Here is a 21,438-nt window from a genome sequence, read left to right on the forward strand (position 1 = left end):
AAGTACAACTCTTAGTACCCAAGCAGTCACTTGATTACCAATAAAGAATTCCTTAATAAGCATGGCTTGTGGAATGAAGCTTGGGCCACATGAGCGCAAGGTTCTTCCCACCTTAGTTAGGCTGACTTCATTCTGTTCCAAGGAGAGGTATATGTGAAAAGAGGAGAGAAAAGAGATTCACTTGGACCAAATCTGCCCAGGTCATCGTACCACAAAAGTCAGGATAAAGAGAAAGTTGGGGCTCCCCTAGTGGCTCAGGGTGAAGAATCTGCATGCCAATACTGGAGATGCAGGTTTGATCCCTGATCTGGGAAGATCCCACATGCTACAGATCAGCTAAGCCCATGTGCTACAACTACTGAGCCCACATGCCTCAACCACTGAAGCCCACATGCCCTAGAGCCTGTGTTCCACAACAAGAAAAGCTACCTCAATGAGAAGCCTGTGCACCCCAACTGGAAATTAGCCCCTGTTTTCTGAAACTAGAGAAAAGCCCACACAGCAATGAAGACCCAGCACAGCCAAAAATAAATAAATAAATAAAATTATATATATATATATGTATGTATATATATATATATGAGGAGGGTCCTAAAAGGAGTACATACTTTGAAAGACAGAAGATACAGACAACTCATACAACTTATTCTTAATCATTATTGCTGCTTACTATGGACTGGGTACTATTCTCTGCACTCAACACAGATTTAATTTTCACAACTGCTCAGTGCTACTCTGGTTATCATCATTCCCATTTTACAGATAAGGGGGCACAGGGATATGTTAAATAATTTGTCTAAGATTACATGGTGGCAGCATTGAACCCAGGAGAGAAGAGGAAGAAGGCAAGGCCTCGAGAGACAGTCCCTTCTTTGTTGCCTGGCATTGGGAACAATAGAAGTTGTTGCTGAGAACATGGACCTGTAACCTCACCTGCCAGTTAAATGTTGTCTATTCAGTATTTCAGACTCTTCGAGCAAAGAGTTTAGCATTTTTCTTCTAGTGCAGAATTAGAAAGCTAGAGTCCTCTCCCTCTGTATCTTAGCTGTGCAGTCTAGTCAGAAATGGTGCTTCTGATGGAGATGGGACATATGCCGGAAGAGAAACTGGTTTGGGGAAACGTGGAAGGAACTGAATTGTGGACATGTAGGGTGTGTGGGTAGGGATAAGCAGTTGGAAATACAGAGTTGGAATTTTGGAGAATGATCTGGGCTAGAGCTGAATTTTAGAGCCATTATTGCATAGGTCGTCCCTTCAGACTGCTTTCAAGGACCTTTTTTATTTTATAGTCTTCGTCTAGTTCTCGGAGCGTAGTGTTTCTACCTCATTAACTATTGTGCAGCAGGCAGCACAAAGGGAAAGACTCAAAGACTCACTGAAGTGTTTAGTCACCTGTGTGATGGGCTGTGCTTTGCCAGGATCATAGAATAGGAAGAACAGCATGCCAGAAATTACCTTAAGGTCACCTGATCCAAAATGACTGCCTGCTCTCTGTTAAATCCTTTGGTTTTTCTTTTTTTATTATTGTGGTAAAATATACATAACTTCATTTTCCCTGGTAGCTCAGCGGTCAAGAATCCACTTCTAATGCAGGAGACGGCAGTTCCGTCCCTGGGTTGGAAAGATCCCCTGGAGAAGGAAATGACAACTCACTCCAGTATTCTTGCCTGGAAAATCCCATGGACAAGGGAGTCTGGCAGGCTACAGTCCATGGGGTTGCAAAAGAGTCAGACACCACTGAGCAACTGAGCACACACACACATACACACATACATAACTTAGAATTTATTATTTTGACTATTTTTAAATGTACAGTTAAATCCATTTACTTTTAATTTACTCTTCCTCGCCACCTGTACATACCGCATGCTCAGTCATTACAGTGGATCAAATGGGCCCATACTTCTCCCTGGAAGTATAGCCTAAAAAAGTTGACTCTGTTTCTATTAATAGTTTTCCTTAGAATCATAAAATTTAGGAATCAGAAAAGACTTTTGAGATTAATCTAATTCATTCCTAGTGACGGGTAAGGAGACTGAGCCTCAGAGAATTTAAAGTGATAAAGAGACTTACCTGGGGTCATGAGTATTTGCTGCTGGTTTCAGTTCTCAGTACATATTCTTTGTCTATGTTTTTTTAATTGCTCAGGCTGCCCATGAAATAGCCTCTCTGATTTTAGCTTCCTCAGGCCCCATTATTATTTTTTTCTTTTGAGAATATCTCAGTTCTTTCAGGGTGAACTTGATATTTCCTAGACTTCCAACCATTCTTGTTTTTTCCTTCTTCCCTCTTTCTTAGAGTAATATATCCCATTAAACTTTAAAGAAATCCTGAAATCTGGCAGATTGCCAAAGCTTTTAAATTTGTTTTTGAAATTTGTTTGCGTAAGTATTAGTTCTGCATCAGACTTTCTAATCCTATGCTGTTTGCTGGGTCCTAATAGCCTCCTGGTCTCAGAGTTCTTGGAAAAGGAGGAACAGAAGCCAAGTGTTACTCTAAGGTTTGACGTTAGTTACTAGCAGACTGACTCCAAGTGTTGTTTGGGGTAAGAGAGGTAGTCTTTGAGAAAAAAATTCTGAATATATTTTCATTAATCCCTGGGAGAAGGCTGTAAGCCTAAAGTCTTTTTATCTTGAAACACAATGCCATATTCATACTCCCTCCCCACCCCTCATGCATGTTTTGTTGACTTTTCTTTTCTTCAGAGCAAAGCTAAGACCTCTGCCTTGCTCAGTGGTGTGGTAAAGGCTTCATGTGTGAAATTCAAACATTGCTTGTGAAATGAAACGTGTCCTTTTTTTTTGACTAAGAGTGAGTGAAACTAAGCCAAAACTCTTACTTAAATTGAACTAAACTTGTGATGTGAAGGGGAGATGAACACAGTCCAGTAATTAGCAGACTGTTTTTCTCCCACGTAAGCAATATACACTTATTAGTTGCCAGATCTTGCCTGTGATCTACCATCTCTGGTCTCTTTATCTGATTTGAATCACCTCCTATTTGTGATTAGATTTGTCTGCTCCTTCTCACTCTCTCTTGAAATAGCAGTTCTGAAAGCACTTCAGTAGCTCAGTCATTTTAAGTTCTTAACCATGATTCTATTCCTTATGAATAGACTTCTTTTCTCTCTGGTGATTGCTCTCTACTATAGGTGTATAAAAGCTTTCCTTATCCCCCTTACAACTTAATTCATTAATGTGATTTCCTTCTGCTAAATAACACTCTACCTGCCTCTTGGAGCCATTGAATTAAAGAGTACATTCTGTAAAGTTTCTCTCACCCTATTTTAATTTCATGTACCACATTTTTTTCTCGTCTGAAACTATATTGCTTCCTGCATTTGGATTTCACAATTTTTTTTTTTAAAAGGAGATTGTCTTTTTAATTATATTTGGCCTAGTTCTCCATTGTCACTTCTTGTACCATGAGACATCTCCAGGATAACAGTCATGGTTTCTCCGTCTCTTACTAGCTTCCTGTTCCCCTTCCTTTCCTTCCTACAGCTTCTCACCCTCTCCACTCTAATGCTTTGGGAAGCTACTAAAAAGTTTAAATGGCCTATGTGAAAATATGTCAGTGTTCCATTTTACCATATACGTGAAACATTTATAATTTATACTCTGCCTACATCCCAGAGGGATATGAGGTGGCCTATAACTAAAAAACACAAACACACACATACACAAAAACACGCACATGTATGTTTCCAACAGTACTGTTAAAAATGATCATAAAGGGACTTCAGGAACCATTGAAGGCCATCTGTAACACAAAGTACTTATCAAACCTAAGAAGAACGTTTCTATAAAAAGTGAAAGAAGAACATAACCTTTTAATTATGCAAGGGCTTTGCTATTTTAGACCAGTAGTGAAAGATGGTAATTGTGGTCCGAATGTTTCTCTGTAATGACGAAATGACTGATAGTATTTCTCACTTCCCCCCCTCCCCACCCCCTAGAACATTTTTTCCCAAAATTTAGAACTGAAGGGATTTTTAGTTAATCTGCAATTACTGTTATCAACTTCTTTAGTCTGACTTTTTCGTTAGCAGCTACAGTATATTGACTACCTGCTGTGTACAGGGCCAGCTACAAGTTAGAAATGTGTTATCTCATGGAGGCCCCATCGTTTGGCTGTGAAACAGTTGATATTATTTTTTGTCAGAGATGAGGAAGAAACAGTCTAAAAAGGTAAATGGATCAAGGTTATATAGGTGGTAAATGGTAGAGTGAGGGTTTGAATCCAGATCTTTTTGGATCCTCTTTCTATTACTCTATGATGCCTCTCGTTAAAGAACTGTATTGGAAAGGTTCGCCATTAACCTTAGTGTCTTTTGTTAAAGATAACAGAAACTCAATCTTTTAGTGACCGCATTGAGAGAATATATCTTAACCTCTGTCTTTTCTTCCAATTCAGTTTAATAATAGTGACTCACCTTATTTCCTGTTCTTATGCCCAGTAGCCTGCAGCTGAGTGTAGGGTTTATTGCTTTGCTTTGATCAATGCATACTTGACTTGGCAAACATGATGCAGTTCTGAAGCGAGTACCATTCGCCGTTGGTACTGTGGTGAAGCATATCCCCATGAAATGAAGTGACCTCTGTGGCACATGGACCCAGGGCCTCCCTGTCCTTGAGTCGCCAATATTCAGAGCGTGAATGTACTTCACGGTATAATTCTTTGGCTTCTACACAACTTTATTGCAGGAAGAAAACAGAAGTGTTGTGTGTACTGAAGTGATAATTCGAAACCCACATACCTATTGTTCTTTGAGTTTTTGTCTTTCATCTGTTGCTATTCTTTATTTACCAGAACTCTTTGACAACCAAATAAAACTAAAGAATAGGGACTTCCCAGGTGGTCCAGTGGCTAAGGCTGCGAACTCCCAATGCAGGGGGCTCTGGCTTCAGTCCCTGGTCAGGGAACTAGATCCCACATGCTACAGCTAAGATCCAGTATAGTCAAATAAATAAATATTAAAAAAAAATTTAAAGAATGAAGAAAGCTAGGTTTGAGTCTTATGCCCTGATCTTTACTAGCTTCTATGGCCTTGGATGACTTATTTACCCTCTCTGGGCCTCAGTTTCCCCATCATGAGGATTAGAGATAATGTATGGTGAGCAGCTGGTACAGATCCTGGCATCGAGCAGGTGTTCAGTACAAAGAAGCTGCTATTATTATTATTATAAAATGCAAAGACATACTTACGATGTAAAAGCTTGAGATTTGTTTTGTTATTGTAGTAAATAGTGTTTCCCTGTGGACTTCTTTGTACAGCTTATGTGAAACCCAAGGAAAACAGTGGAATAGTGTTTGCAATAAGGAAAGAGAGCTCTTTGTTCCCTTCAGCGGACAAAAGAAGCTCATTATCGTATCAAGTAGTGGCTGTTGCTATTGAAATGGTTTATTTGTATGTTTTTTTCTGTTTTTTCCTCTAGGGATTTATTTGTGGCTTTTCAGTAGCAACAGGTGCAGCAGCAAGACTAGTATCAGGATACGACAGCTATGGAAATATCTGTGGGCAGAAAAATGCAGAGTTGGAAGCAATACCAAACAGTGGCATGGACCACACCCATCGGAAGTGAGTAGCCTGTGCCTGAATGGTGAACACTGTGGGAACTTGAAAGGGGAGGGGGCATCCTGCTTTTTTTTTTAACTGTTATAAAGATAATATCTTACTGAATATTATTTTTATATGCTTCCTGTTGGGTTTTTTTTTAACTGTCCACTTGAATCATTTCTGGTTTTGATCTATAAATACATTCACCAGGAAACAAAATTAGGTGCCTTGTTAAAATGGCCTACCTTGAGGTTTTAATGAGTAAATGCATGATTTGAGAGAGTTACTCTTGTACTCCTGCTCTGTTTTCCCGTTAGCCTGTAGGCTGTACATGAAGTTTTAACCCAGAAAACAATATAATATTTTTCTTCCTTAGACTGCTTGATGGAAGGCAGATGGATAATGGATTTTGACACAGTAAAGTTATAATGAAACATTTTGTGGTGCATCATTTATAAGTACACACTGATTTCCAATTTTATAAAAGATATATTTTCTTTGTCAGACTTTGAAATTTCATTCGGGTTTTCAAGGTTCAGGTTTTGCATTTCTTGAAATTCCTGACTTAATCACCTCTTTTCTTCAAAAGAGCTATTATTTCATTTTTACTGTCTATGGGGAAAAAGACATCTTATCAAATGTATTGTATGTATGATGTCAATATATTTGTTCCAAACTGTGTATTTATGCCCATCAAACTTTATTAGACAGGTCTAATAAATAAATACAGGTCTTTAGAATTAACCACACTAATTTTAAGGTTAGCCAATTCCATTAGTGAACTTTATAGGAGAAGGCTATTGCAAATAAAAACATTTTTTAGACTGTAGTTCTATAATATTTTGAGAGATATAATAACTCTATTTATTGTTAGATAAGTATGTTGATTAAATCTGGGCCCCTACTAAAGTAGATTAATTTGATAAATTAAAAAACTTGAAAAAATCCAAATAGTTAATCTTAAAAGATATTTCTCCATTTAATGAAGGAATAATGCAGTTCAAATAAAAATTTTTAAATAGTAATAATGAATATTTGTATAGAATGCAATAGTCAAGACGTATATGATACCAACCTGTGGGAGGGGGGTAGCAAAGGCTTAGAGAGGTTGAAATCACCTCCCCAGAAGTCTGATGGGCAGTGGACTGTCCAAGACAGACCATGAGCTTTTCTCTTGATAGGTACCTGCGTCCCTTAACAGGAGAAGTAAAAATTGGACTTGAGAGCGTAATTTGGAGGATTATTTCATTTGTCCTTCTTTTTGTTTGCTTTATGAAATTAACACAAATTTTAGGCTTTGTGTTATTTGCTGTAGCAAATCTACCCATGTATTTTGTTTTTACTTCTCATTTTGGAACAGTTTTAGACTCACAGAGAAGTGCAAAAATAGTCGAGTTTTGCATATCTTTCTTTTTTTTAAGGTAGTGTCAAATATTATATACTCTTTAATGCTGTTGACATGTACCAAACATAAGATATTACCATTTGGATAATTGAGGAGACAGGAGACAAAGGACTCTAGTTCCTTGGGTTTACTGCTCACATGCGGTCATGATCATTTTTATGGCTCCCTTTTAACTTGCTAGTAACTCCAAGCATGTTCTTATCATAAAGTTTGTGTAATTGTCAGTTCATCCATAACCTTTTGGAGGTTCATTTGGTTAATTTTTAAGAAATATTTTACTTTATATTGGCATATAAGTGAGTAGGAGGCACAAGAGATGTGGGAAGAGCCCTGGAGGAGGAAATGGCAATCTACCCCAGTATTCTTGCCTAGAAAATTCCATGGAGAGAGGAGCCTGATGGGCTACAGTCCATGGGGTCACAAAGAGTTAGACACAATTGAACGCACGCACACACACACATTCACACAGGTGATTAACACTGTTGTGTTCGTTTTAGGTTCTTTTCAAGCAAAGTGATGGTTATACATTGACCTGTATCTCTTCTTTTCCAGATTCTTTACCTGTTTAGATTGTTATATAATACTGAGCAGAGTCCCATGTGCTATACAGTAGATCCTTGTTGGTTATCCATTCTAAATATAGCAGTGTGTACATGTCAGTCACAAACTCAGTCTTTAATTTCAAATCCTCAGATTATTCTATGTACATTTTGGCCTCTTGCAAAGAAAGCCTGCTTATTATTCTGAAAAAATGGTTCCTTTTCCCTGAGCGCTTAGCATAGTTGGGACACACTCATGGATAGCTGTAGGGTAATCCCTCAAGTATAGCAATGCCTTAACTTATGTATCCATGTTAGAATTTATTTTTGATCTCTACTTCTTCTCTGCACATGAGCATTTTAGCCCTGAGTCATTTAAGTATTTCTGTCTGTGAAAGTGAAGGTCACTCATCATGTCCACTCTTTGCAACCCCATAGATTGTAGCCTGCCAGGCTCCTATGTCCATGGAATTCTCTAGGCAAGAATACTGGAGTGGGTAGCTATTCCCTTCTCTAGGAGATCTTCCCAACCCATGGATTGAACCTGGATCTCCTGTACTGCAGGCAGATTCTTTACCATCTGAGCAATCAGGGAAGCCTATTTCTATCTATAAATGGTAATTTTTTATAAATGAATAGTACGGTTTTGAATGTACCTTTCTAAGGTAAGTCTATACTATTTGGATTTGAAAGGAGGTAGACAGCCTTTGTGTTTATGAGAGTCCCTTGGACTGCAAGGAGATCCAACCAGTCAATCCTAAAGGAAATCAGTCCTGAATATTCATTGGAAGGACTGATGCTGAAGCTGAAACTCTAATACTTTATCCACCTAAGGCAAAGAACTGACCCATTTGAAAAGACCTTGGGAAAGATTGAAGGTGAGAGAAAGGGACGACAGAGGATGATATGGTTGGATGGCATCACCGATTCAATGGACATGAGTTTGAGTAAACTCCAGGAGTTGGTGATGGACAGGAAGGCCTGGGTATGCTGCAGTCCATGGGGCTACAAAGAGTCAGACACAACTGAGCGACTGAACTGAACTGAACCTATATTCCATTCTCTCTCTCTTTTTTTTTCTGCCAAATGTATTGATTTTCTCCTTTTTCACACAAACATCTTTGGCTTTATTACAAATACCACACCCTTCCGTTCCTACAGGATTTTTTATACCTGTTTTGTCTTGACCTTGATCCTTTTCTCCCATCCCTTATCCTTAGCACCTAGTACCTGATACTTACTAGGGCCTCTACACATAGTTGTTAAATGGGTTAATGAATGAATCCTCTAAAATATTGAATATAGCTAACTTTCTTGCCTTCATGAATGTTGTTTTTTTTCCTCTCAGAAAAAAAAAATCCTCCTATTCTTCATGTGGCTAAATTCTATTCATCTTTCAGATCTCAGTATAAATGTTACTTCCCAGAAAGGTATTTTTTAAGCTCATGATTTAAGTTCCATTGTGTCCTGTAATATGTGTAATTATACATTTATTTCATCAGTATTTGTTAAATGTTTGTCTCTTCAAAGTTTCATGAAAGCAGAGGTGAGGTCTGTTTTGTTCACGGCTATATCCTGTGTACCTGGAATGCAGTAGACACTCAAATGTTTCTTGGATGGGTAAATAAACTTATTTATTTTTGAATATGTTCTTAGTGAATTAGAATCTGAGATCTGAGTATTTTAAGGTTATTCATGCATTTTGCTGACTTGTCTTTCCGTAAAGTCTGTTCTATTTACATTCCCACTGATAGTGTCTGAGATTGCTTTATCTTTGCTAGTATTATTAGTTTTTGTACAAATTTGATTCAACCACAGAATGGTATTTTATAGTTTTATTTGCATGCCTTTGATTATTCATGAGTGTGAAACCACCGCTGCCCCCCCCACCCCCCCCCATATGTTTGTTGCCCTCTCCTGAAGACCTTTGTGCCAGCACATCTATTCTTGGTCTTCTTATCTCTAATTCTCTCCATCCTTTATACTGTGATAGGATTAAGTTCTTTAAAGCCCTTTTTACTGTCATTTCCCTGCTCAAGAGCCTTTCCTTCTGTGTTGTTACCTATTGAAAATGAGCCCACTCAGCCCTGGCATGACCTGGACCCCATGTACCTCTGCAATCTCCCCTCACTGTTTCTCAGTGCAGTGGTGCCACTCTCTGTAATATTCAGTTGATTCAGCCTCTGTGCTGTATACCTCTCTGCCAGTCTGAATTCTTGAAAGAACAATTCAGTTCAGTTGCTCAATTGTGTCCAACTCTGCGACCCCATGAATCGCAGCACGCCAGGCCTCCCTGTCCATCACCAACTCCCGGAGTTCACTCAGGCTCACGTCCATCGAGTCAGTGATGCCATCCAGCCATCTCATCCTCTGTCGTCCCCTTCTCCTCTTGCCCCAAACCCTCCCAACATCAGAGTCTTTTCCAATGAGTCAACTCTTCGCATGAGGTGGCCAAAATACTGGAGTTTCAGCTTTAGCATCAGTCCTTCCAAAGAAATCCCAGGGCTGATCTCCTTCAGGATGGACTGGTTGGATCTCCTTGCAGTCCAAGGGACTCTCAACAGTCTTCTCCAACACCACAGTTCAAAAGCATCAATTCTTCGGTGCTCAGCTTTCTTCACAGTCCAACTCTCACATCCATACATGACCACTGGAAAAACCAGAGCCTTGACTAGACAGACCTTTGTTGGCAAAGTAATGTCTCTGCTTTTGAATATGCTATCTAGGTTGGTCATAACTTTTCTTCCAAGGAGTAAGCATCTTTTAACTGCATGGCTGCAATCACCATCTGCAGTGATTTTGGAGCCCCCCAAAATAAAGTCTGACACTGCTTCCACTGTTTCCCCATCTATTTCCCATGAAGTGATGGGACCAGATGCCATGATCTTCGTTTTCTGAATATTGAGCTTTAAGCCAACTTTTTCACTCTCCTCTTTCACTTTCATCAAGAGGCTTTTGAGTTCCTCTTCACTTTCTGCCATAAGGGTGGTGTCACTTGCATATCTGAGGTTATTGATATTTCTCCCAGCAATCTTGATCCAGCTTGTGCTTCATCCACCCCGGCATTTCACATGATGTACTCTGCATATAAGTTAAATAAGCAGGGTGACAATATACAGCCTTGATGTACTCCTTTTCCTATTTGGAACCAGTCTGTTGTTCCATGTCCAGTTCTAACTGTTGCTTCCTGACCTGCATATAGGTTTCTCAAGAGGCAGATCAGGTGGTCTGGTATTCCCATCTCTTTCAGAATTTTCCACAGTTTATTGTGATCCACACAGTCAAAGGCTTTGGCATAGTCAATAAAGCAGAAATTGATGTTTTTCTGGAACTCTCTTGCCTTTTCCATGGTCCAATGGATGTTGGCAATTTGATCTCTGGTTCCTCTGCCTTTTCTAAAACCAGCTTGAACATCTGGAAGTTTATGTTTCACGTATTGCTGAAGCCTGGCTTGGAGAATTTTGAGCATTACTTTACTAGCATGTGAGATGAGTGCAATTGTGCGGTAGTTTGAGCATTCTTTGGCATTGCCTTTCTTTGGGATTGGAATGAAAACTGCCCTTTTCCAGTCCTGTGGCCACTGCTGAGTTTTCCAGATTTGCTGGCATATTGAGTGCAGCACTTTCACAGCATCATCTTTCAGGATTTGGAATAGCTCAACTGGAATTCCATCACCTCCACTAGCTTTGTTTGTAGTGATGCTTTCTAAGGCCCACTTGACTTCACATTCCAGGATGTCTGGCTCTAGGTGAGTGATCACACCATCGTGGTTATCTTGGTCGTGAAGATCTTTTTTGTATAGTTCTTCTATGTATTCTTGCCACCTCTTCTTAATATCTTCTGCTTCTGTTAGGTCCATACCATTTCTGTCCTTTATCGAGCCCATCTTTGCATGAAATGTCCCCTTGGTATCTCTAATTTTCTTGAAGAGATCACAGTCTTTCATATTCTGTTGTTTTCCTCTATTTCTTTACATTGATCGCTGAGAAAGGCTTTCTTATCTCTTCTTGCTATTCTTTGGAACTCTGCATTCAGATGCTTGTATCTTTTGTTTTCTCCTTTGCTTTGTGCTTCTTTCTTTTCACAGCTATTTGTAAGGCCTCCCCACACAGCCATTTTGCTTTTTTGCATTTCTTTTCCATGGGAATGGTCTTGATCCCTGTCTCCTGTACAATGTCATGAACCTCAGTCCATAGTTCATCAGGCACTCTATCTATCAGATCTAGGCCCTTAAATCTATTTCTCAGTCCACTGTATAATCATAAGGGATTTGATTTAGGTCATACCTGAATGGTCTAGTGGTTTTCCCTACTTTCTTCAATTTCAGTCTGAATTTGGCAATAAGGAGTTCATGATCTGAGCCACAGTCAGCACGTGGTCTTGTTTTTGCTGTCTGTATAGAGCTTCTCCATCTTTGGCTGCAAAGAATATAATCAATCTGATTTCGGTGTTGACCATCTGGTGATGTCCATGTGTAAAGTCTTCTCTTGTGTTGTTGGAAGAGAGTGTTTGCTATGACCAGTGCATTTTATTGGCAAAACTCTATTAGTCTTTGCCCTGCTTCATTCCATACTCCAAGGCCAAATTTTCCTCTTACTCCAGGTGTTTCTTGACTTCCTACTTTTGCATTCCAGTCCCCTATAATGAAAAGGACATCTTTTTTGGGTGTTAGTTCTAAAAGGTCTTGTAAGTCTTCATAGAACCCTTCAACTTCAGCTTATTCAGCGTTACTGGTTGGGGCATAGACTTGGATTACTGTGATATTGAATGGTTTGCCTTGGAAACGAACAGAGATCATTCTGTCGTTTTTGAGATTGCATCCAAGTACTGCATTTCGGACTCTTTTTTTGACCATGATGGCTACTCCATTTCTTCTGAGGGATTCCTGCCCGCAGTAGTATTTATAATGGTCATCTGAGTTAAATTCACCCATTCCAGTCCATTTTAGTTTGCTGATGCCTAGAATGTTGACGTTCACTCTTGCCATCTGCTGTTTGAACACTTCCAATTTGCCTTGATTCATGGACCTGACATTCGAGGTTCCTATGCAATATTGCTTTTTACAGCATCAGATCTTGCTTCTATCACCAGTCACATCCACAACTGGGTGTTGTTTTTGCTTTGTCTCCATCCCTTCATTTTTTCTGAAGTTATTGCTCTACTGATCTCCAGTAGCATATTGGGCACCTACTGACCTGGGGAGTTCCTCTTTCAGTATCCTATCATTTTGCCTTTTCATACTGTTCATGGGGTTCTCAAGGCAAGAATACTGAAGTGGTTTGCCATTCCCTTCTCCAGTGGACCACACTGTATCAGACCTGTCCACCATGACCCACCCATCTTAGGTGGCCCCACAGGGCATGGCTTAGTTTCATTGAGTTAGACAAGGCTGTGGTCCTAGTGTGATTAGATTGACTAGTTTTCTGTGATTATGGTTTCAGTGTGTCTTCCCTCTGATTCCCTCCCTCTTGCAACACCTACCATGTTACTTGGGTATATACCCTCTCTATGGAATATTTCAAAGCTACCTTTATCCCAGAACTTTATTTTGGATTTCTGTTGCCTTAAAGTTGTTGTCTAATAATATGGTGCTACTCTTCTGCCTATATTTTGATCAGTTGCTAGATAACAGTATTTGCATAAACATAATGGCTTACAACAGGAGACATTTATCATGTCACAGTTCCTATGAGTCAGGAATCTGGATGTGGCTTTTCCGGACTCTTGCTTCAGTCTTTTACAAGGTTGCCACAAGTTGTTGATTAGAGCTGGGGTTCTCCTGGGGAAGTTCCCCTACCAAGCTCAGGTGGTTGTTAGCAGCATGCACTCCTCAATGATTGTTAAACCAAGAGCCTTAACTCTTTACTGGCTATCAGCCAAAGGCTACCTTCAGTGCTTGCTACATGGGCCTCTCCATATGGCAGCTTACTTCAAAGCCAACAGGAGAGGATGTCAGTACAGAGAGATACAGACAAGAGAGTCTGTTAGCAAGATGGAAGTTACAATATTATATAATGTAACTGTGCAAGTGATAACCCCTCACCTGTGCCATATTCTACTGGTTAGAAGCAAGTCACAGGCCACACCCAAATTTAAAGGGAGGATTTTGAATTATAGGAGGTAGGCGTAATTAGGGCCTCTTAGAGTCTGAAAGCCACACTGCCCAGCTCTGTCTCCCTGGAGCATGATGTTTTGTATGACTCCCAAATTTCAGTACTCAAGAGTTATTTCATAGGGGCTTGTTGAATTACAATAAAATAGGAAGGAAGGAAGTTTAAGAGGGACATGAGAAATAGAATGCCTTTGACCTATTCTAACCAGAAAATTTAAGATGCTAAAATGACTATAAGAATTCTATTTGTAGTAAAAAGTTTATATTTTATTTATTTATTTTTATCATTTTAATTTATGTGTTCTTTTCTCCCCAAATAGTATTTACTGTAGTAATAAAGATGTATAGGAACATGGCAGACAATATTTTATGAGATACTGGAATGCCTCAACTTCAAATGGATTATGTCCCAAAGTTAATTTTTAAGTCAGTTGGATGAAATGTGTAAAATTTTTCTGCATAGAAACAATGCTATAAATAAGACTCTGAGGCTGGGTCAACCTGGAAAAGCTCATTTATCTTAGAACCATAAAGTGCCAGAGATGAAAGGGATCTTTAAGATTATCTAGTGGGTAACCTCCTTAAAGCATCACATCAAATACATGTGAGCACCAACGAAGGCCCAGAGAAGAAAGTGGTTTGTATTTATAGCTGAGCTCTGGTGGTAATCGTCCTATAAAGCATGGGCATGGCTTATAGCCAAAAAAATTTTTTTGGTAGAAAAGATTAAGGTGGTAATAATATATTTTGAATAGATTGATGATTCCAAAAAACGTATCTCTTCTGCCACATTCTACATTGCCTATCATTTTCAAAACCAGAAAGCTAGTCTTAGAGTGTATATGTCAATTTTTAGACAGAGAGAATCATTATTTTTATAGAAAGTGTTCCCAGAAAAGAAGCCCCCATCTTCCATACCAAATTGAATAAAGCAGAGATGCTTCTAGTTCTAAGATACCTGGATTAGTATATATGAGGACTATACGGTGCAAAGCGTCTTGCTCTTTTGACCCCTGGTAAGATGATTGGGCAGAGAAGGCAATAGCACCCCACTCCAGTGCTCTTGCCTGGAGAATACCATGGACGGAGGAGCCTAGTAGGCTGCAGACCATGGGGTCGCTAAGAGTCAGAAACGACTGAGCGACTTCACTTTCACTTTTCACTTTCATGCATTGGAGAAGGAAATGGCAACCCACTTCAGTGTTCTTGCCTGGAGAATCCCAGGGACAGGGGAGCCTGGTGGGCTGCCGTCTATGGGGTTGCACACAGTTGGACACGACTGAAACGACTTAGCAGCAGCAGCAGCAGCAAGATGATTGGGGAGGCATTGTGTTTTCACCATGGATACTCCCTTTTTCTGGGTGCCTGGAATGGGGCAGGCTGTGGCAAGGTGGCAGTGCTCTTAGTCTACATAGGCTATTACAATGCCAGGTGAGGGTATGTAGGGAATTGCTTTTAATCATTTTGATATAGGCATTTTATTATTAATAAGACTCTGTTCTCCATTCTGCAGACAATCCTAACACACAGCTTAGTGTCCACTTTCTTTGTTACTCTAAGAAAATTTCCCAGTATATCTCACTTATCAATATTGATTTTTCTGCAGAGGTTCTGAAGGTGTATTTTTTGCACCAATCTAACTTCCTTCTTTATCTTTTTGGCTTTTCTCTAAGGAATCCATTAGTCCCTATTGCTGATAAAGGCTCTGTGGTCCTAAAATGCCTCTCAGATTTCAGATAAATCAGTGTTAACAAGATGTACAGGAAGTAGGCTTCCGAGGAGGTTGATGGCATGCATGTGTGAGTAAAATCTATCAGGGGCATTTTGCTTGAGACCTTTTTCAATTACCTGCATAACCTTTAGCAGGGTATCTAGTGTGAGTTTTTCTTCTTTTCTTTAACTGTCTCATCTCTCAGAAATTCACAGCTTAAAATGTTTTTGCTGTAAGGGCCCTTGAGATCACTGAGCCCCTTCGTTTTGTAGGCGAAGAAACTGGAGTCTAGGAAACGTCAGTGAACTGACGAAGACAGTAATAGCAGGACTAGCCTTCCACTCCATGCTTAGTCTAGTGCTCTTTGCATTATATGCTACACTCTGGTAAGCTACACAGTGATTCCCTTTCTCACCTTTTTTGCTTTTGGGGCCTCTCACTTCTAGCATTTAAAGATGAAGGAAACTTTTAGTAGAACATGTAAAGAAGGACAGGTTATATAAATCAATAAAGTTATAACTAAAGAAACTTCGAAAGGAACCAAAATACCTATACCATCTCTGGAGGCTTTGAATAATTTTCAGGCAATCTTTATGTGTTTCTTTTTCTGTCAGATAAAGAATATGAATTTTAATGATGAAATGCATTATATTTATTTCACATTTGGACATTTTTTACCATTTGTATATGTTTTAAATATTCATTGAAAAACAGGTAGTTTAAAGCTGATGTTACTCTCTTAGTAAGATAATTGACTTTAATAGGCAATAGTCTTATTTTAAAGAAACTCTAACTTTATAATCTCTACATGAATACAGAACAGGACTTTAACGGCCACTGATTACCCTCTCTAAAGCTCAGAATTCTATAGGCTTAGTGTCTAGTTTCGGAGAAGGCAATGGCAACCCACTCCAGTACTCTTGCCTGGAAAATCCCATGGATGGAGGAGCCTGGTAGGCTGCAGTCCATGGGATCTTGAAGAGTCAGACAGACACGACTGAGCGACTTCACTTTCCCTTTTCACTTTCATGCATTGGAGAAGGAAATGGCAACCCACTCCAGTGTTCTTGCCTGGAGAATCCCAGAGACGGCAGAGCCTGGTGGGCTGCCGTCTCTGGGGTCGCACAGAGTCGGACACAACTGAAGTGACTTAGCAGCAGCAGCAGTAGCAGTGTCTAGTTTAGTCCACCCCATGATTGCTAACTGGCTTATTAACTTTTTTTCCCCTCTTGTTTCTTTTTTTTTTTTTTAATTGAAGTATTGTTGATGTAGTCTTCCCAGGTGGCTCAGTGGTAAAGAATCCACCTGCCAAGCAGGAGATGTGTGTTCCGTCCCTGGGTCAGAAAGATCCCCTGGAGAAGGAAACAGCAACCCATTCCACTATTCTTGCCTGGGAATTTCCATAGACAGAGGAGGCTGTCAGGCTATATAGTCCACGGGGCCACAAAGAGTCGGACACGACTTAGTGACTAAACAGCAGTAGCAGCAGCATGGTCGATGTGCAGTACTGTATAAAGCTTATTAACTTTTATAAAGGCTTATTTATTATTTAGGGGATTGGTAGTGATATTATACCCATATGAAGAATGTGTTTACTCTTTACGCATGAGCAGATTGCCAGGCTTTCTAAGTCTATACTATGCTATATAACCATATATTTTAGGAAGAACTTTATAAAAAATTATAAAACATACCTCTTTGAAGATTTTTTAAAGAGTTATCAAACCTCATTGATCGTTCATACCTGTTTCTGTTTGGGAAAAAAATAGAAAAGTAAAGAAAATTTGCCAGAATACTCACTTTGAGGATCCTTTTATCAGCTCTGTGTAGCTCTTCATGTTTATATGACTGAGATGTACTTCTCTTCCTCTCAATGACTTAAATCAAATTACTGGCTACTAAATGATTATCCTTCACCAGTCTCTAAAATTCTATTATTTTATTAGTCCTCAGCAAACGGTTATTGAAAATCTACTGTGTTCTAGAAACTTTTATTAAGAACAAAATAGGAAACAACCTAAATGCCTGGAAAAAAAGATTTGATTAAATTGATTCACTAATGAATTATATTTCTTGAGCATCAACTTGGGGCTAAGCTTTGGAGATTATACTCTTGATAAAAGCAGGCACACTTTTATCTCATGGAAATTACAGTCTAGTGGAGAAAACAGAACTTAAAATCATCAGATAATCACAAATATTATTACAGCTATCAAAAGTGTTATAAAAGGTGAGATATAAGGGTATCAAAGACGTTATAACAGGAGGACCTGACCCAGCCTGAATACTATGGAACATAGAAATGATGGTACAGAATTCCATCCATTGACATGGAATAGCCACATGATGGAATTAAGGGAAAGATAAAATTATATATTAGTATTTATCTTGTGATTTAAATATATATATATTGTATATATAATACATGTACAAAGTATAGAATGACATGAAAATATTAATAGTATGCTTAACTGTTGAGTTATGGATCTTTTAAAATTTCTTTTATATTTATTTCTTTTTTCCCTAAGTTTTCTACAATTAATATATATTGTTTGGACAATTAAAAAACAATTAGAGTTAAAACAAAAAAAAGGTCATTCACAGTCCCTGTCTTAAGAGCTTGCATCCTAGTGAGGAAGACAAAATGCACAGACACACTGGCGGTGCAATGCGGGACATCCTATGAGTTTTGTATATCGAGAGCTGGGTGACTTTAGTTTCCTTGGTTCCTAACGGCAGGCTGGTGGGGACAGGAAGGCAATTTGATGGTAGCCCTGGGACCACCACTGTGTTCAGTTCTATTGCTTCTGTAACAAATTGCTATAAACTAAGTCCAGTTGAGCTATTCCAAATCCTAAAAGATGGTGCTGTGAAAGTACTGCACTCAATATGCCAGCAAATCTGGAAAACTCAGCAGTGGCCACAGGACTGGAAAAGGTCAGTTTTCATTCCAATCCCAAAGAAAGGCAATGCCAAAGAATGCTCAAACTACCACACAATTGCACTCATCTCACACGCTAGTAAAGTAATGCTCAAAATTCTCCAAGCCAGGCTTCAGCAATATGTGAACTGTGAACTTCCTGATGTTCAAGCTGGTTTTAGAAAAGGCAGAGGAACCAGAGATCAAATTGCCAACATCCACTGGATCATGGAAAAAGCAAGAGAGTTCCAGAAAAGCATCAATTTCTGCTTTATTGACTATGCCAAAGCCTTTGCCTGTGTGGATCACAATAAACTGTGGAAAATTCTGAAAGAGATGGGAATACCAGACCACCTGATCTGCCTCTTGAGAAACCTATATGCAGGTCAGGAAACAACAGTTAGAACTGGACATGGAACAACAGACTGGTTCCAAATAGGAAAAGGAGTTCGTCAAGGCTGTATATTGTCACCCTGTTTATTTAACTTATATGCAGAGTACATCATGAGAAACGCTGGACTGGAAGAAGCACAAGCTGGAATCAAGATTGCCGGGAGAAATATCAATAACCTCAGATATGCAGATGACACCACCCTTATGGCAGAAAGTGAAGAGGAACTAAAAAGCCTCTTGATGAAAGTGAAAGTGGAGAGTGAAAAGTTGGCTTAAAGCTCAACATTCGGAAAACGAAGATCATGGCATCCGGTCCCATCACTTCATGAGAAATAGATGGGGAAACAGTGGAAACAGTGTCAGACTTTATTTTTCTGGGCTCCAAAATCACTACAGATGGTGACTGTAGCCATGAAATTAAAAGACGCTTACTCCTTGGAAGGAAAATTATGACCAACCTAGATAGCATATTCAAAAGCAGAGACATTACTTTGCCCACAAAGGTCCGTCTAGTCAAGGCTATGGTTTTTCCAGTGGTCATGTATGGATGTGAGAGTTGGACTATAAAGAAAGCTGAGCGCCAAAGAATTGATGCTTTTGAACTGTGGTGTTGGAGAAGACTCTTGAGAGTTCCTTGGACTACAAGGAGATCCAACCAGTCCATCCTAAAGGAGATCAGCCCTGGGATTTCTTTGGAAGGAATGATGCTGAAGCTGAAACTCCAGTACTTTGGCCACCTCATGCAAAGAGTTGACTCATTGGAAAAGACTCTGATGCTGGGAGGGATTGGGGGCAGGAGGAGAAGGGGACGACAGAGGATGAGATGGCTGGATGGCATCACTGACTCGATGGAGGTGAGTCTGAGTGAACTCCGGGAGTTGGTGATGGACAGGGAGGCCTGGCATGCTGCGATTCATGGGGTTGCAAAGAGTCGCACACGACTGAGCGACTGATCTGATCTGATCTGAAGTGCCTTAAAACAGCAAAGTTCTCTAAATCCAAATTCTGTTCACAGCATGGTTCAGCTGGTTCTCTGCCCCAGGTTTCACAAGGCTGAAATCAGAGGTTTGGCAGGGCTGTGTTTCTCGCTAGAGGCTCTTGGGAGTCAATCTTCTTTCAAGCTCATTCAGGCTGTTGGCTGAGTTCAGTTTCATGTGGCTTGTGATGAGGTTGCATTTCCTTGCTGGCTATCAGCCTGGGGTCCTTCTCAGCTTCTAGAGGTAACCTGTGTATTCTGTTGCCTGTATTCTGTGGTTCATGGTCCTTTTCCTTTAACAGCCGTGGGTCAGAGCTTCTTAGGCTTCAGTCTCTCTGACTTCCCCTTTGCTAGTGTTGCATCTTAGTTCTAGATTGTCCATGTGGGTTGGCAAATGTCTCAGCCAATGACTCAGGGTTCAGGAACAGAGTCATTTAAAGTAAGGGTTTTAGACCCCCAGGTAGGTGAGTTGGGGATTCAAAGCAGGACTTGCATTCTAGCAGGGGAAGTCAGATAAAGGAGATCTGTGGAAGGAGGGCACACATAGTGATAGTGGGCAGGTGAGAGCCAATGATAGATAGTCACATGCATTCTGAGCCAAGAGGTAGTTTCAGGAGCCCATCTGTGGTGAGGATGGTATTCCAGTTAGAGTGCCCAACCTGTTCTTGTTGGCTGAAGAACATCATCTACAGGTTGGGGCTCTGCAGGCCAGCCTGAAGCCTGGTGAAAACTGGTTCACACAGTAAAGAGCTTACTGCTCTGTCTTGCTGAGTTGTGGCTCAGGACAGAGGTAGTGCATTTGTCTGCTGTGCTGAGTTTTGTTTACAGAGTGTCCAGGGTATTAAAAGCAGCCCAGTAGATATCTGCTCATTCCCACACTTAGGGATAACTTTGAACAAATGGACATACTTTGAGCATTTGATAAGTTTGCCTTTGTTTAGAGGGAAAGCACTCTCCCCTCTGCCCTTCTGTTAAGTACTCTCTGACTCCAGCATTAGCCTACCACCTGTCCTAGTTTGGCTCAACATGAAAAAGAACAGCCTAGTTAGATACCTGGGCTTTCCAGGTGGCTCAGTGATAAAGAACCTACCTGCCAATGCAAGAGACGTGGGTTTGATCCCTGGGTCGTGAAGATCCCCTGGTGGAGGAAATGACAACCCACTCCAGTATTCTTGCCTGGAAAATCCCATGGGCAGAGGAGCCTGCAATGTTAAAGAAGCCCTTCAGTCCATAGAGTCAAAAAGTGTTGGACACAACTGAGAAGCTGAGCACACATGCATAGATACTTCACTTAAACCTGCATTTGTGGACTCATTTGCCCACAAGTTAACAAGCATTTGGAAACAGTAACATTTATGGTGTTATATGGAAATTTATGGCAGAAAGTGAAGAGGAACTCAAAAGCCTCTTGATGAAAGTGAAAGTGGAGAGTGAAAAAGTTGGCTTAAAGCTCAACATTCAGAAAACGAAGATCATGGCATCCGGTCCCATCACTTCATGAGAAATAGATGGGGAAACAGTGGAAACAGTGTCAGACTTTATTTTTCTGGGCTCCAAAATCACTACAGATGGTGACTGCAGCCATGAAAATAAAAGACGCTTACTCCTTGGAAGGAAAATTATGACCAACCTAGATAGCATATTCAAAAGCAGAGACGTTACTTTGCCAACAAAGGTTTGTCTAGTTAAGGCTGTGGTTTTTCCAGTGGTCATGTATGGATGTGAGAGTTGGACTGTGAAGAAGGCTGAGCGCCAAAGAATTGATGTTTTTGCACTGTGGTGTTGGAGAAGATTCTTGAGAGTCCCTTGGACTGCAAGGAGA

General features: G+C 40.0%; 1 protein-coding gene across 4 annotated transcripts in view; it reads left to right on the forward strand.

Annotated features, from left to right (window-relative positions):
• Nucleotides 1–21,438, forward strand: part of SLC44A1 (solute carrier family 44 member 1) — a 231,399-nt gene that overhangs the window by 69,555 nt on the left and 140,406 nt on the right. For all 4 annotated transcript variants that reach the window (XM_027550433.1, XM_027550435.1, XM_027550434.1 and 1 more), the window contains exon 3: nt 5,439–5,581. In XM_027550433.1, the coding sequence (XP_027406234.1) occupies nt 5,439–5,581 (143 nt within the window). The remainder of the gene's footprint in view (nt 1–5,438; nt 5,582–21,438) is intronic.

The sequence above is a fragment of the Bos indicus x Bos taurus genome, chromosome 8, assembly GCF_003369695.1.
Source record: "Bos indicus x Bos taurus breed Angus x Brahman F1 hybrid chromosome 8, Bos_hybrid_MaternalHap_v2.0, whole genome shotgun sequence".
Lineage (NCBI taxonomy): Eukaryota > Metazoa > Chordata > Mammalia > Artiodactyla > Bovidae > Bos > Bos indicus x Bos taurus.